Source organism: Theropithecus gelada, chromosome 7b (assembly GCF_003255815.1).
Source record: "Theropithecus gelada isolate Dixy chromosome 7b, Tgel_1.0, whole genome shotgun sequence".
In the NCBI taxonomy this organism is placed as follows: domain Eukaryota; kingdom Metazoa; phylum Chordata; class Mammalia; order Primates; family Cercopithecidae; genus Theropithecus; species Theropithecus gelada.
Genome location: NC_037675.1, coordinates 76,928,119 through 76,943,114, shown reverse-complemented (window position 1 = coordinate 76,943,114; position 14,996 = coordinate 76,928,119). Strand labels below are relative to the sequence as shown.

The 14,996-nt window shown below is 48.2% G+C and overlaps 1 protein-coding gene and 1 long non-coding RNA gene across 2 annotated transcripts in view; one reads left to right on the top strand and one right to left on the bottom strand.

The window, feature by feature from the left end:
• The window catches only part of FLVCR2 (feline leukemia virus subgroup C cellular receptor family member 2), a 70,950-nt gene extending 66,668 nt beyond the window's left edge, over positions 1-4,282 (bottom strand). Inside the window, exon 1 of the mRNA XM_025392851.1 lies at positions 3,215-4,282. Within this exon, the coding sequence (XP_025248636.1) occupies positions 3,215-3,865 (651 nt within the window). The 5' untranslated portion in view covers positions 3,866-4,282. The remainder of the gene's footprint in view (positions 1-3,214) is intronic.
• LOC112629306 lies at positions 3,268-7,902 on the top strand. Its single transcript, XR_003120571.1, has 3 exons — positions 3,268-5,039; positions 6,314-6,454; positions 7,717-7,902. It is a non-coding gene; the product is annotated as an uncharacterized LOC112629306 (long non-coding RNA).
• The last annotated feature ends 7,094 nt before the right edge of the window (positions 7,903-14,996 follow it).

Sequence of the window (14,996 nt, the reverse complement as noted above, 5' to 3'; positions counted from 1 at the left end):
ATCTGACCCCATAGATCCTAAATCCTTTCACCACTGCTCTTTCCGTTCCTTAAAAACAGCCCTAGAAGCTGCCCCCACACTAGCTCTCCCTAACTTATCCCAACCCTTTTCATTACACACAGCCAAAGTACAGGGCTGTGCGGTCAAAATTCTTACAGAAGAGCAGGATTGCGCCCTGTAGCCTTTTTGTCCAAACAACTTGACCTTACTGTTTTAGGCTGGCCATCAGTCTCTGTGCAGCGGCCACTGCCACCACCATAATACTTTTAGAGGCCCTCAAAATCACAAACTATGCTCAACTCACTCTCTACAGTTCTCATAACTTCCAAAATCTATTTTCTTCCTCACACCTGACACATATACCTCCTGCTCTCCTCCACTACCTCTCAGCAAGCCGAACTCATTGCCTCAACTCAGGCCCTCACTCTTGCAAAAGGACTACGCATCAATATTTATACTGACTCTAAATATGCCTTCCATATCATGCCGTTATATAGGCTGAAAGAGGTTTCCTCACTACGCAAGGGCCCTCCATCATTAATGCCTCTTTAATAAAAACTCTTATCAAGGCTGCTTTGCTTCCAAAGGAAGCTGGAGTCATACACCGCAAGGGCCACCAAAAGGCATCAGATCTCATGGCTCAGGGCAACACTTATGCTTATAAGGTAGCTAAAGAAGCAGCTAGCATTCCAATTTCTGTCATGCACAGCCAGTTTTTCTCCTTCTCAGGGGTCACTCCACCTACTCTCACACTGAAACTTCCACCTATCAATCTCTTCCCACACAAGGCAAATGGTTCTTGGACCAAGGAAAATATCTCCTTCCAGTCTCACAGGCCCATTCTATTCTATCGTCATTTGCATAACCTCTTCCATGTACATTCCCGCCTCTTAGAACCTCTCATTTCCTTTCCATTGTGGAAATCTATCCTCAAGGAAATCACTTCTCAGTGTTCCATCTGCTATGCTACTACTCCTCAGGGATTGTTCAGGCCCCCACCCTTCCCTACACATCAAGCTTGGGGATTTGCCCCCACCCAGGACTGGCAAATTGACTTTAGTCACATGCCCTGAGTCAGGAAACTAAAATACCTCTTGGTCTGGGTAGACACTTTCACTAGATGGGTAGAGGCCTTTCCCACAGGGTCTGAGAAGGCCACTGAAGTTATTTATTCCCTTCTGTCAGACATAATTCCTAGGTTTGGCCTTCCCACCTCTATACAGTCTCTTCATACCACCCCCAAAATTTTTCACTGCTCCAACACTTCACTATTTTGTTTTGCTTTTCTTATTAATATAAGAAGACAGGAATGTCTGATAATGGACTGACCTTTACTAGTCGAATCACCCAAGCAGTTTCTCAGGCTGTTGGTATTCAGTGAAACGTTCATACCCCTCAATCTTCAGGAAAGGTAGAACGCACTAATGGTCTTTTAAAAACACACCTCACCAAGCTCAGCCTCAAACTTAAAGAGGACTCTGTCTTGAATAAAGCCCCAAAACTCGCCAAACAAACAAGTAATTATGCTAACCCCCCTTGGACCCTCTTGGACACTCTCTAATTAGATGTCCTAGGTCTTCCCAATTCTTAGTCCTTTAATACCTGTTTTTCTCCTTCTCTTATTTGGACCTTGTGTCTTCCATTTAGTTTCTCAATTCATACAAAACCATATCCAGGCCATTACCAATCATTCTATACAACCAATGTTTCTTCTAACAACCCCACAATATCACCCTTTACCCCAAAACCTTTCTTCAGTTGAATCTCTCCCACTGTAGGTTCCCATGCCACCCCTAATCCCACTCGAAGCAGCCCTGAGAAACATCACCCATTATCTCTCCATACCACCCCCAAAATTTTTCGCTGCTCCAACACTTCACTATTTTGTTTTGCTTTTCTTATTAATATAAGAAGACAGGAATGTCAGGCCTCTGAGCCCAAGCTAAGCCATCATATCCCCTGTGACCTGCATATATACATCCAGATCGCCTAAAGCAACTGAAGATCCACAAAAGTGAAAATAGCCTTAACTGATGACATTCCACTATTGTAATTTGTTTCTGCCCCACCCTAACTGATCAATGTACTTTGTAATCTCCCCCACCCTTAAGAAGGTTCTTTGTAATTCTTCCCAACCTTGAGAATGTACTTTGTGAGATCCACCCCCTGTCCACAAAACATTGCTCCTAACTCCACTGCCTATCCCAAGACCTATAAGAACTAATGGTAATCCACCACCCTGTGCTGACTCCTTTTTCAGACTCAGCCTGCCTGCACCCAGGTGAAATAAACAGCCTGGCTGCTCACACAAAGCCTGTTCAGTGGTCTCTTCACAGGGACGTGTGAGACAGGATTACCAATCCTTTGTTAAATACACAGCCAGGACTGTACGTGCTTGGAAGATGTGAGACTGGGAGGCAGTGGTCTGGCTGAAAGACGTTTGCTTTAAATATTCCCATAAATATTTGTTTCGAGTATTTGGAGACGGCATTCAGGTTTACAACCTGCCCAGCTTTCTGGATCATAACCACATTGAGATGCAAAGAATGTGAGCTTCTCCTTCCAATAAGAAGGAAAGAGAAAAAGATTAAGACATGAACTACCCTTTCTAGGCCTTGGAAATTCAGAGTGAGATTTCTACTCCATCCTGCTGGACTTGGCTCCAAATCCCAGGCAAGGAGTTTGGCACAAAGCACTGTTCCCACTGTCCTGGCTTCAGCTGTGTATAAAACAAGGTAAAAACAGTGCCAAACACCACCAGGCATGGCTTTGCAATTCTATGCAGTAGAGGAGATACTGCACTCTAGGAAAGCTGGTTGGTCCAGCTGAAAACACTGCCAAGTTCTGATGACACCAGAATAGTCTGATGCCCAGGGGCTGCTGCCAGAGAGCGACGAGCATTCCTGAAGTTACAGGTCTAAGTTGGTGGACTGACACAGGTTCAGGAATGACACAGCAAAGGTATAGTATGTTCTAGAAGCATGCTTTCGGCTGGGGCAAGAGCAACTGTGATGAAAAGCTGAAAGAGCAGGTCCCCCTGCTTTTGTTTCCCGCCTCTCTTACAGCATCACAATCACTGCCTGTCACACCCAGTCACTGTCACCCAGAGTCACAAACACTGTTGGACAATCAGCAAATTACAGCCTCCCATACCCAACAGTTAGGTGCAATCTAACACACACCCCTGGGAACATTCACAAACTCTTCTACCTACCTGATTGCCAAAGACAGCCACCGAGCAGGCTGTTGAAACCTCATTAGCCCCAAACCAGACAGAAGCGATGCGGGAGGGCATGCCCAGGATGAAAACCTGGGCCACGGAGCAGATGACCTGGCCCACCACAGTGACTGGAAAGAGGTGTGGCTTCAGGCTGCCCAGCTTCACCCAGGCCCCCAGGCAGTTGAGAGCCGAGCCGGTGAGGGCAATGGTGCGGAGGCCGAACTTCTCCAGCAGCCAAGCCACCGGCAGGAGAAGAGGGATGTAGGTCAGCATGTAGCACATGGACAGCCAGTCGATGGCAAAGGCACTGACACCGTAGAAGTGCATGAAGATGTTATTGATGGAGCCGTACTGGATCCACTGAAAGGCGTTGCACATGGAGTAGCAGCTAAACACCAGGACCACGGCCCAACGGCGCCTGCTCACCTTGATCACGCTGAGGTCCTCAGGGCCCGAGCTACTGGGGTGAGCCAAGCCACTGGGTTGGGCTAAGGCACTGGGGTGGGCCGAACTGCTGGGGTGGACAGAGACGCTGGGGTTGATGGAGACGCTGGGATGGACCGAGACGCTGGGGTCCGCTTGGAGTGCGGACTCCGGCGCAGGGGTGTCATCGCGCTCTTCCTGGTTGGGACCTTCATTCACCATGACCACAGTCTCCTCTGGAATCCTGGAGAAGTGGTGAGGACTCCGGCAGTCTTAAGGGATAGTGGCTTCCGCTGGTCTCTTAGAGTTGAAAGGACACTTGCCTATTCCAGAAGAAACAGAGACTCAAGGCTGCGTAAAAGCCTCAAGTGGGGCTTCCTGTGCTCACCCCCAAGCTCCTCCTCCCACTTTTGCTTGGGGCTGTCTGTTCCCACCCGCGGCGATCGTTGTCCCAAGGCCGGCCGCACACGCTGCAGCCGGCTCCGGACCGCTCCTGCCTTGGGTCTCCCCACAAGGCGTTCCTTGTGCAGGAAAAGTTCTCTCCTTGCGCAGCCACTTCGCCCGCAGAGTCCTCTCCGGGGCCAGCTTGGGGCCTCGCCCCGTCGGGCACACGTGACCGCCCCGCCCCCGTCCTGGCTGGTTTCCTCCGCCCCCCCAACTCCACCCCCCACCCGGTGTCTCTTGCCTTCTCGAGCCGGGTCCGCCGGGCAGCGCAGTTGTTTCGCCACAGCTTGCGGGATGCATTCCTCCCCCACGCCCCGGGCGCCATGGAAACCGCCCGGTTAACCCCCACCCCTTGCACTGTCCCTCAAATTCATTTGCCACCCGCTGTCAGTGGACCCTGCAAGAATATCCGCCTTTCCGAGGTAATCCGCAAAATAGAGCGTCCCCAGTGCCTGTCCGCATGCCCTGCGCGCGTGCACCAAAGCCGGGGACCACCTAAGTGTCCTGGGGAATTCAAGAGAGATTCCCTAACTTTCTTCCCCTTGGCTTAGGCTCCCAGCCCCTTGCTGAACTAAAGAAAGATTTGTAGATTCCCGGGCTGGTTGCGCTTCTGGGTTAAAGGGGAGTTGCAGAAAACTCGCTTTACTCGCTTCTTTCCCTGCGGACGTGGTTTTGTCTTGGGGAGGTTACATTTGAACCTGTTATGTGGGGCTCTTATTTCCTGATGGATTCTGGGCGAAGACCCTAGGGTGGCGGGGAGGGAAAGGGGAGTTTGAAGAAGCTGTCCGCGGTTGTGTGATGGAACGCTTAGCGCAGAGCTGGCTCCGGGCTTGGTCTTGGAAGCGGTCTTTGACCTCAAGCAGCGCTAGTCTGCCACCTGCCGGACCCAGCCCATTTCAAAGGGCAAACCCTCGACTCGCTGCACTGATCCTATTCTTGGCGAGGGATCCTGGTAAGGAGTCCAAATTCTCCCTGAGTTCAAACAGCAGCTTAGCTACAACGAGGTGTCACTGTAGATCAAGGAACTCCACCTCTCTGTGCTTTAGTTTCTTCATCTGTAAATGGGAATGATGAAATAATAGTACCTACCTCACCGTGTTGTTTTGAGACTTGAATGAGTTAATACATGAACACACTTAGAAAATTCCTGCCACATAGTAAGCATTCCGTAAGTGCTGGCTATCCTAGCAAAAAGCTAACATTTGTTGTACAGTGCTAAACAAATTGAATGCACTATCTCATTTATGCATCACAAGAATTCTGTGATAAAGTTGCTATTGCTGGCCTGCATTTTATAGATAAGAAAACCGAGACTCCAAGAAGTGAAATAACTTCTTCCTGAAGGTCCCAGCTGGTAAGAAGAGCCATAATTCTCATTCAAGTCTATAATCATTCAAGCTGTAGCCTAGCTATTCAGGCACGGTCTGTGGATAGCAGTGTGGGCACCCTGTGGGAGCTTTTTAGAAGGGCAGAATCCCCTCCAGTGTTAAGGTCTTAAAAAACAAAACAACAACAACAAAAGAACCAAGAAGGATGCCAGGCCCAACCTAGACCCACTGAATTGAAAGCTGCATTTTAACAAGACGCCCAGGAGATTCATTTGTTTGCACGTTGAATTTTGAGGGCTACTGGGCATCACTGCTTCCTTTTTTTTTTTTTTTTTTTTTTTTTTCTTTGTTAAACTTCAGACCAGAAAATGAATAACTTGAAGCTCTGGGAGGTGGCTCTGCATTTTGTCTGCACATTAGAATCATATGAAGAAACTCTTAATATTCCAAGTGTTCGGGCAACACCCCCGATAGAGATCTCCGAGGGTGGACCTGAACATCTGCATGTCTCAAGCTCCACTGACCTGAACATCTGCATGTCTCAAGCTCCGCTGGTCATCCCAACGTGCAGCCAAGTTAGAACCACTGATTCCCAGGAGAGAACTAGATTCAAACGATCACTCCCTGCTTGAAGGCACCTACTTTTTGGTAGAAACTATAGAGTCTTGGATTATAATGGAATATTTGAAGAGGGAGTTCAGACTCATCTAAGAATTTCTACAGTAATTTAACATCTCATGTTGTCACTATTCCTCCTGTGTTTTCCATCATTCTCCAGGGAGCACAGAACTCTGTTCTCTTAGAAGGCCTTCTGAGACCTCTCACTGCTTCTTTTCCCTCGGTCATCATGGGCCTCTGCCAAAACTCTTCAGTATATATTCTTAACTTCATTTTACAGATAAGGAAACTGAGGCCTGGAGAGGCGGGTGTGTTACTCAGCGTCCTATAGCGAAATAGCATCAGAACAAGCAGCAATAAAATGGGTGCTCTTTCCACGTGGCCTTTCCCATGAGCTCTTCTGGGGCAGCCCTTCGGCTTGGTGAGAGATTCGAAGGGGTCTAACCTGGAATTCAAGTGAGATTTGGAACTGCTTTTGTGGTGGAACAAGCTGGATCTGTTGTGAGCTCTGGGTTGGGTCTGCTTAGACTTGAAGTTCTGTTTTGTCATTCTTACCTTTGGGATCTTGAGCAAGTCACTTGACCTCTCTATTCTTCAGTTTCTGAATCTAACAAATAAGGATTAAAAATACCTGCCTCCAGTCAGGCACGGTGGCTCACACTTGTAATCCCAGCACTTTGGGATGCCGAGGTGGGTGGATCACTTGAGGTCAGGAGTTCAAGACCACCCTGGCCAACATGGTGAAACCCTGTCTCTACTAAAAATACAAAAATTAACCAGGCATGGTGGCATACGCCTGTAATCTCAGCTACTTGGGAGGCTGAGGCAGGAGAATTGCTTGAACCTAGGAGGCAGAGGTTGCAGTGAGCCGAGATGGCACCACTGCATTTCAGCCTGAAAGACAGAGCGCGACTCTGTCTCAAAAACAAAACAAAACAAAACAAATCTGCCTCAGAATTGCTATGAGAATTAAATAAGCTAATATGCATAAACTGTTTTCAATAATAATAATGATACACTGAGAGCCACCAGGGTAGGGATGACTCTTGGCTGATTCCTAATGTGGGGGATGGGGTGTTGGGGTCAGCTCTTTTGAGTAGATACTACATAGAAATATTCCGTATTCTTTCCATTGAAAAAACATGTATTGAGCAGCTTACTATGTAGCATATCTATTTTTATGATGTTCTATCTATCAGTACATATAGGTACACCTTGAAGGGTAAGGAGAAATACATTTTAGGGATTGCTTCCTGAAAGGGGGATCTGGTTTCTGGTTCCTGGCTCTATTCCAACTGACACCTTAGGAAGCTTGAGGGAACGAACCTCAGGCATTGAACTCAAGCTTGTGTGGCCTCCTGCAGAATAGTAGTTAAGTCAGCCCACTGGAGGCTATCAGCAACTCCTGGATTCAGAGTCAAAACATCACCCTCTTATTGATAGCTTACTACTAGCCGAACAGAGCTATAGACATGAGAGGCAAGGAGTTTGTTGAGTACACGGGAAGGCCAAATTTCTAACAGAATGAATCAGGTTAGGAGCCTGCATTATTCTTTCTTAAAAATACCAACACTTGGAATCTGTGAAAACGTTGCCCTTACAAGTCTTATATGCATAATTTTTATGTGTAATACTACATGCTCATCAATATTCTGTTTGCCTTATCTCCCACACTTCCCTCAGATTTCTAGCTATCTCAGGACTTGTGGATATCTTTGTATATCTTGGAGTGTTTAGTGAGATAAACTATGTAACACACTCTCAATACATGTCTATAGAGTTGTACTGCACATCACCATGGAATTTTACAAAACTGGAGACAAAGAGGAGATCCAATAGGATTTTAGAGATTTTTAAAAAGCAGAAAAAGTTAAAAGGTGCAAAATGTCAACACAGTTGCCTCAAGCCTGGAAGCTGGAAATCGATGGAACAATGCATTCTGAAGGAAAATCATTTCTTACCTAGAATGCTATATCCAAACTACCAAAAAATCAGTCTGAGAAGAGAATGAAACAAAAAATGATACTGCCTTATCTTCTCTCTCAGGAAGCTGCTGAAGGATGTGCTCCACCAAAACAAGGAAGGAAACCTAGAGAGGGTAAGATGTTAAGGCTGAGGAAACCAGGAATCCACCACGAGAGGCAAGCAATGGGAATCACCCAGCTAAAGGAAACTCCTGGGTAGACAGCTATCTACCAGGCATAGAAAGCAGCGTACTCGGCCGGGTGCAGTGGCTCACACCTGTAATCCCAGCACTTTGGGATGCCGAGGCAGGTGGAACACCTGAGGTCAGGAGTTCTAGACGGGCCTGGCCAACATGGTGAAACCCCATCTCTACTAAAAATACAAAAATGTGCCAGGCATGGTGGCAGGCACCTGTAATCCCAGCTACTCGGTGGGCTGAGGCAGGAGAATCGCTTGAACCTGGGAGGCAGAGGTTGCAGTGAGCCAAGATCGTACCATTGCACTCCAGCCTGGGGGACAAGAGCGAGACTTTGTCCCCCCCCCCCGCAAAAATAAGAAGAAAGCAGCATACTCAGGCTCAAGCTGCTTCGAAGACTCCAAGAAAGATTTCTTCAAGAAGGTCACACTCAAAGAATCATGTTTGAAAATATTGAGAGGTTTACACAATTGGGGGAAGATTAGGGGTTGGGCTAATGATAAGTACCATAAATATAACTAAGTAAATGGGGGAAAGGAAGCATTATTAACTCCAGTGGAATAAACAAAGCTATGGAGGAAAAGGAAAAAATAATCATGATACACCGATATACCTTAAGTGATTTGATTTGCATAGCATGAACACAATCCTAATAAAGTGAACACCGGAAGTCAATGTATCCAAAGCTATGATATAACTCTGTTAGCAGGATGGGGGAGTGGGAAGTGGGCACCTGTGCAGGGTTGAGATGAGGGTGGGGTAAACAGTTAAACAAGGAGAATGGGGCCGGGCACGGTGGCTCACACCTGTAATCCCAGCCTTTTGGGATGCCGAGGCTGGTGGATTGCTTGAGCTCAGGAGTTCGAGACCAGGCTGGGGAACATAGCTAGGCCCTGTCTCCATCAAAAGTGGAAACAAAAACCAAAAACTGAAAACAAGGAGAGCTGGTCTTCTTCCCTGCGGTTTTGGCAGAAGCGCATTCCCTGGAGCACTTTCCCTTCAAGGACAAACTTGGAATATCTCTGAGCAGACCCTGGAGGGGAGGGAATCCAGACTCCCATTGTGTGATACTTGTCTGCCATATTGAAAAGCCTATGGCATGTAAATGCTTATCACAGAAAAAGTCTGGAAGTGTCAATATACCCATTGCACTTATAGTTATGGTGGTAAGTACCAAAAGAATTGAGAAGAGTTGGAAGTAGTTGCCTTCAGAGCCCAGGAAAGGGGGGTAGACAACTGATATGTTTTATACATGGTTATGTTATTGTTTGAACTATGTATAACTAATTTTTTTTTCTTTTCTTTTTTTTTTTTGAGACGGAGTCTTGCTCTGTCACCTAGGCTGGAGTGCAGTGGCGCGATCTCAGCTCATTGCAACCTCCGCCTCCCAGGTTCAAGTGATTCTCCTGCCTCAGCCTACCGAGTAACTGAGACTACGGGACTATAGGTGCGTGCTACCATGCCCGGCTAATTTTTTGTATTTCGTTGTAGAGACAGGGTTTCACCGTATTAGCCAGGATGGTCTCCACCTCCTGACCTTTTGAGAGCCTGCCTCAGCCTCCCAAAGTGCTGGGATTATAGGCGTGAGCCACAGCGCCCAGCCAACCATTTTTTTGAACTTAAAAAAAATCCTAAAAATAAACAATGGAATCAAATTTAACAGAGCTCCAGCTGCTTCACTGGGGCCCATAGACAATGTCTCAAAGTGTGGTCAACTTGTCCTAGAGTTTATACTGTTGGTGCTGTGATGGACACCCAAGACTTCAACCCTGGAACCTCAGGGATGCCTCTTCAGCCGAGCTATGTCCTCCAAAGTCCATTAGGGTGTCACCTCAGAGAAATTGTCTGTGTGGTCAGAGGACCTATTCCCCACACCCTAGTCTTGTTTGACCATTCCCTGGCCTTCTTTTTGCGCCTAACGTCTCTCATACTTGTAGAGTCTGTGGGGTCTTATCCCTACAACTTACAACTCAACTTCTGTCCCATCATCCAAAGACCTGTGCCAAGGTCTACTTCTCTGGAGTTCTCTCTGTCGATGAAGCGCACCACTAGCTCCCAGTGAGCCAAGCCTGAAGACTGAGGATTCCCCAGATCTCCCTTCACTCACTCTCAGTGTCACAGATGCTTCTTTCCTTACAGTCTTCCCTCCTGTCCTTTCTCACTGCCACCACCCTGCTGTAGTCTCTCCTGGCTTCTCACTTCCATCCCACAGCTGCCTCTTCATTGTTCTCGCTCCTTCCAGTTCAGCCGGATGTTACCTCACAGGGCTTTCCAGTTCTCTTCAGGTCACTCTCTGCCTTGAACCCTCCAGTGGTCACCAAAACAAGGAAGGAAACCTAGAGAGGGTAAGAGGTTAAGGCTGAGGAAACCGGGGATCTGCCACGAGAGGCAAGCACCCTTGGAAGGCTCACATTTCTCAGCTCTGCGCACGAGGCCTTTGTGACGTCCTTCTGGCCACATCTCCCACCACTGTCCACTCCCCACCTTTTGCTCCAGACAGGTGGAGCCACCTGCAGCTCCCCACAAGCATGCTTCACAACGCAGGGCAAGCGTCCCCTCTTCCGGGAAGCCTTCCCCCATGCCCGAAATGTGATTCAGAGGTTTCTTCCTTCCCTGCGTGTGCGGCTTTGTGGTAGCTCCTGTCACACAGGTTCACACATGTTTGTTTACCTCTTCAGTGTGCGCTCCTCAAGCTTAGGAATGATGGCCTGTTGATCTTCAAATCCCCACCTCCAGTGTCGCGTCTGGCCCACAGAGGGAAAATGAAGGCCTGACTGCATTGACTTTTTGGTTGCATTTCCTAGATGAGTCCTACTCTTAGGTGGCCTCCCAAGAAATAAAAGCATGTCCGGCTTGTTCCGGATGCTCGTGTCTCCTTGGTGGATCGTGTCTTCCTTTCTCTTTTCTGGAATGTGTCCCCTGTGGTGTTTGGACCCCACTGCCACACCTCAGAGCCCGTGGGTGGGAAAGTTGGGAGGGCGTTCCTGTACCACGGGGGAGTCTAGATTTCTTCCCCTCCAGGGCCCTCCCAGCTCAGAGTCTCCAAGTCTGTCCTAGAACGGAATGTGCTCAGGGGCTGCTGAGGATTCAAAGGAGAAGATCCATTTTTCTCAGGCGAGAGTCTAGAAGAAAGGCCTCCTAGCTGGACATGTAGATGCTGGGTTCTGTCCGGGACACACGGTTTGAAATAGACTTTTCAGTTCCCTGGAAGTACATGAGTACATCTGGAAAGGTCTCAGATGGTATCAGTCCTCCTCTAAAGACAAGGTCCCTGTACGTGGGTCACCTTTTGTATCCTCAGCTGCACGTCCTTGGGTGTGATCATGGGTGACCACTGTGTTGTTCTTCATACCTGTTCTATATTTTACATGCTTCTTAATAATTAGAAAACCAAAAAAAAAGTTGCCCCATAAATATGAGAAAGAGCTAACTAAAAAACATGAGTCAAAGAGGAAGGAGACATTAAAATGGCTTTGCTTTTTGCATAATCTATAGAAAGCCCAGAGGTGTGAGGCTCCCTTTGCATAATGGAATAGAGAAACGGTGGTAGCAGCAAGATTTGTTGATTGCCACCGCAACAGTTAAAGGCACATGGCATGACAAAGCAGAGGGGTGCTGGCTGGGCAGGGTTATGCAATGCTGGAGCCGCAATGTCAGAGAAAGGAAACACAAAGTCATCTCAGCCAGCTCCTTGAGGTACAGGGTATAAAACCCAGGCCCAGGGGACTGTCTGTTTAACAGAGTCATTCATTTACCCGCCATTGATCTCCTGCAGGCCAGACACTGTGCTGGGTGTAGAGGAAACAAATTCAACGAAGATGAGGTTCTTGCCCTCCAAGAATCCACAAAATAGTGGTGAAACAGTTATGTGAGCAGATTATTGCCAGGTGGTACGATAACTGTGTGGTCCAGGCTGGTTCATGGGCCTCCCAAAACTTAGAGTCACGGGGGCTTCTCAGAGAGATGTTAGGTCGGGATATTGAGGGATAGGTAAGACTTAGCCAGGCCCTGTGGCAGGTGCTGAGGATCCTAGGGGTGAGCAAAACAAACGTGGTCCCTCCCTACCTTCATGGAGCTCACAGTGTCCTTGAGAGGACAAACATCAATCAAACACTTACATACACACATAAGTAAAAGTGTAAGTGCTGTGAGGGCTATTTGTAAGAATTTATAAAGATGGAACAGATTAGTGGGATCTTAAGCAATATATTTTTTTAAAAGTTAGAATTACGGCTCATGCTTGTAATCCCAGGACTTTGGGAGGCCGAGGGGGGGTGGATCACCTGAGGCTGGGAGTTCGAGACCAGCCTGGTCAACAAGGTGAAACTCTGTCACTACTACAAATAACAAAAAAAAATTAGCTGTGCATGGTGACAGGTGCCTGTAGCCCCAGCGACTTGGGAGGCTGAGGCAGGAGGATCACTTGAACCTGGGAGGCAGAGGTTGCAGTGAGCCAAGAGCGTGCCACTGCACTCCAGCCTGGGTGATAGAGTGAGACTCCATCTCAAAAAATAAAAATAAAATAAAAGTGAGACTTAACTTGGTGAAAGAGAGGGAAAGGGCTTTCCAGGAAGAAGGAACAGAATGTGCAAAGGCCCTGAACCAGGAGGGAGCAAGGCCCTTTTAAGCCACAAAGCCAGTGTGGCTGGAGCAGAGCGAGGGTGAGAAGCAAAGCCAACGTAGTTGGAGAGAGGCAGCAGCCAGATTGCGTGGGCCTTATTGAGGGCTTTCCTGTTTTTGTTTGTTAACTTTACCCTGGGAGCAAAGGGGAGCCACTGGGAGGTTTTAAGCAGATGAGGGTCACTGTCAGATTTGTGTCCTGGAGAGACTGCTCCAGCTGGGCTTGTGGCAAATCCAGTCTGGGTGGGGATGGACCTCTTAGGAGGCTGCTATGGTCACTCAGGTGAGAATGGAATTTGTGAACTGAACGAGGGCAATGGCAAGACAATGGAGAGAAGTGGGCAGGGATAGATGGGGGTGGACTAGACTGGAATTGCAGGAGGATGGAGAGGGAGGGGTCAGGAGAATGCCCTGCCTGGGTTTTAGATGCGACCAGCTGGGCAGATGGAGCTGCCATCTGGAGGGAGAATCCCAGCTTCCACCTTGAGATCTTCCACAGAGGGAAGCGAGGCTGTCAAGGACAGGTGACTGTGTACCCACACCTCCTGCTCTTCTCTTTCTCTCCATTCCTTTATTCTTCCTTCCACCCCTTCCCTACAGTGACCTCTGTCACTGCAAGAGCAAGAGGCCAGAGAACCTACTTCCAATTCAGAGTGTGAATTCCCATGAAAATCCAATCATCAAATTCTATGGAAAGTAAGGTGTCCCGAGTTCCTCACCTCATCTTTCACTCCTTGGCATGGTGCCTCCTCAAGGCTACAGGCAGGACAGCCTTGGCTCGGGTTCCCCTGAATTCTGTGAACAGAAGAATTAGAAATAAACAAACAATTCCAAAATAAAACCCAGCTAGTTATGGGTTCCCTTTAAGCTTAAGTCAGTAGTTGTGTGAAGTCCCCCTGAGGCCATCAGCCTCCATGGGCCCCAAGTAGTCCCTGAAAGTGTGTTCTAGTGTCTCAGATGAGAAAACCGAAAGTGCTGACTGTACCCCCAGGTTTTTTTTTTTCAATAACCTTTCTTTTTCACTGCTGAGTTGATTGCAAATGACAGACGCCCAACTTTCACCAGCCTAAGCTCAGAGACACTGTATTTGAAGACCACCGGTGGCTAGGGGAGGTGGGGTTCTCAGAGACCTCAAGAGGAGTTGGCGGCCAAGCAGCAGAAGAGCAGAGAGAACCAAGCACTGGAACATGTTCAGGATGCTCGGCTTCTCCGACGTTCCCTGCAGGCCAGCTTGCATTTTCTCTCTCCTCAAGGCTAGTTTCTCCACTTGTCAGAAAACACGGCAGCCAGCAGCCCTGGCATTACACCTCCTGACAACTTCAGCTGCCCGAGAGAAGCTGCCCTCTGTGTCTTAAATACAAACTCCCAGTTGCCCATTCCCAGCCTCATCAACTATGACCGTGCAGGCAAAGGCCGCATAAAAACAGGGCAGCTCCCCAGGGGGAACCATACTGGAGTGAAGGAGAGGCCGTTCCCGGAAGGAGAGGGGCAACTAACCAGGCAGATAAACAATCAATGCCTTCCTCTGCCCCACGTGCCTTTAGAAACAAAGAACCTAACTCCCTAACCTCTCAGTGCCTGAAAGCCGCATCCACCTGAATAAGACCCACCTGAATAAAGCCCCATGCACCTGAATAAGGCCCACCTGAATAAAGCCCCATCCACCTGCATAAGGCCCACCCCGTCGGCCAGAGCCGTGACTCAGGAGCACCACCACCTTCGAGGGCTTCCTGCGTCCATTCAATTTCTTGTGCACAATAATCTACGTGATTCTGCAGATGACTCTAAAATCCAAAACCCAGCCTTGTGTCTTCACTGTTATTTCTTGCTTTTACAGATCTCTGTATGACAGTTTACCTTTCTGGTCTTCCTTGAGTTTTTTTTCATTCCTTAACTTGCTTCTTAGTTACCACGGCTCCCAGGAACGCTATCTCCCCAGTAGGATAGTATAATATGTTTTTGTCTTTCTGACCCCTGAAGTCCTGGGTGCACTGGTGTTCCTTGCTTTAGAGCAGGAATGTATACATAGATGGCTTCAGGTGGCATGTGAGTGACAGAGATGCTACCCAGCAGAGACCAATATACTCACTGTCCAGTCCCCAGCCAGCCCTGCCTGGGGTGGTGGGAACCCAACCGGCACCCACTCCCTGCCTCACTCCCTTTCCCTCCAAGCCTGTTTCTG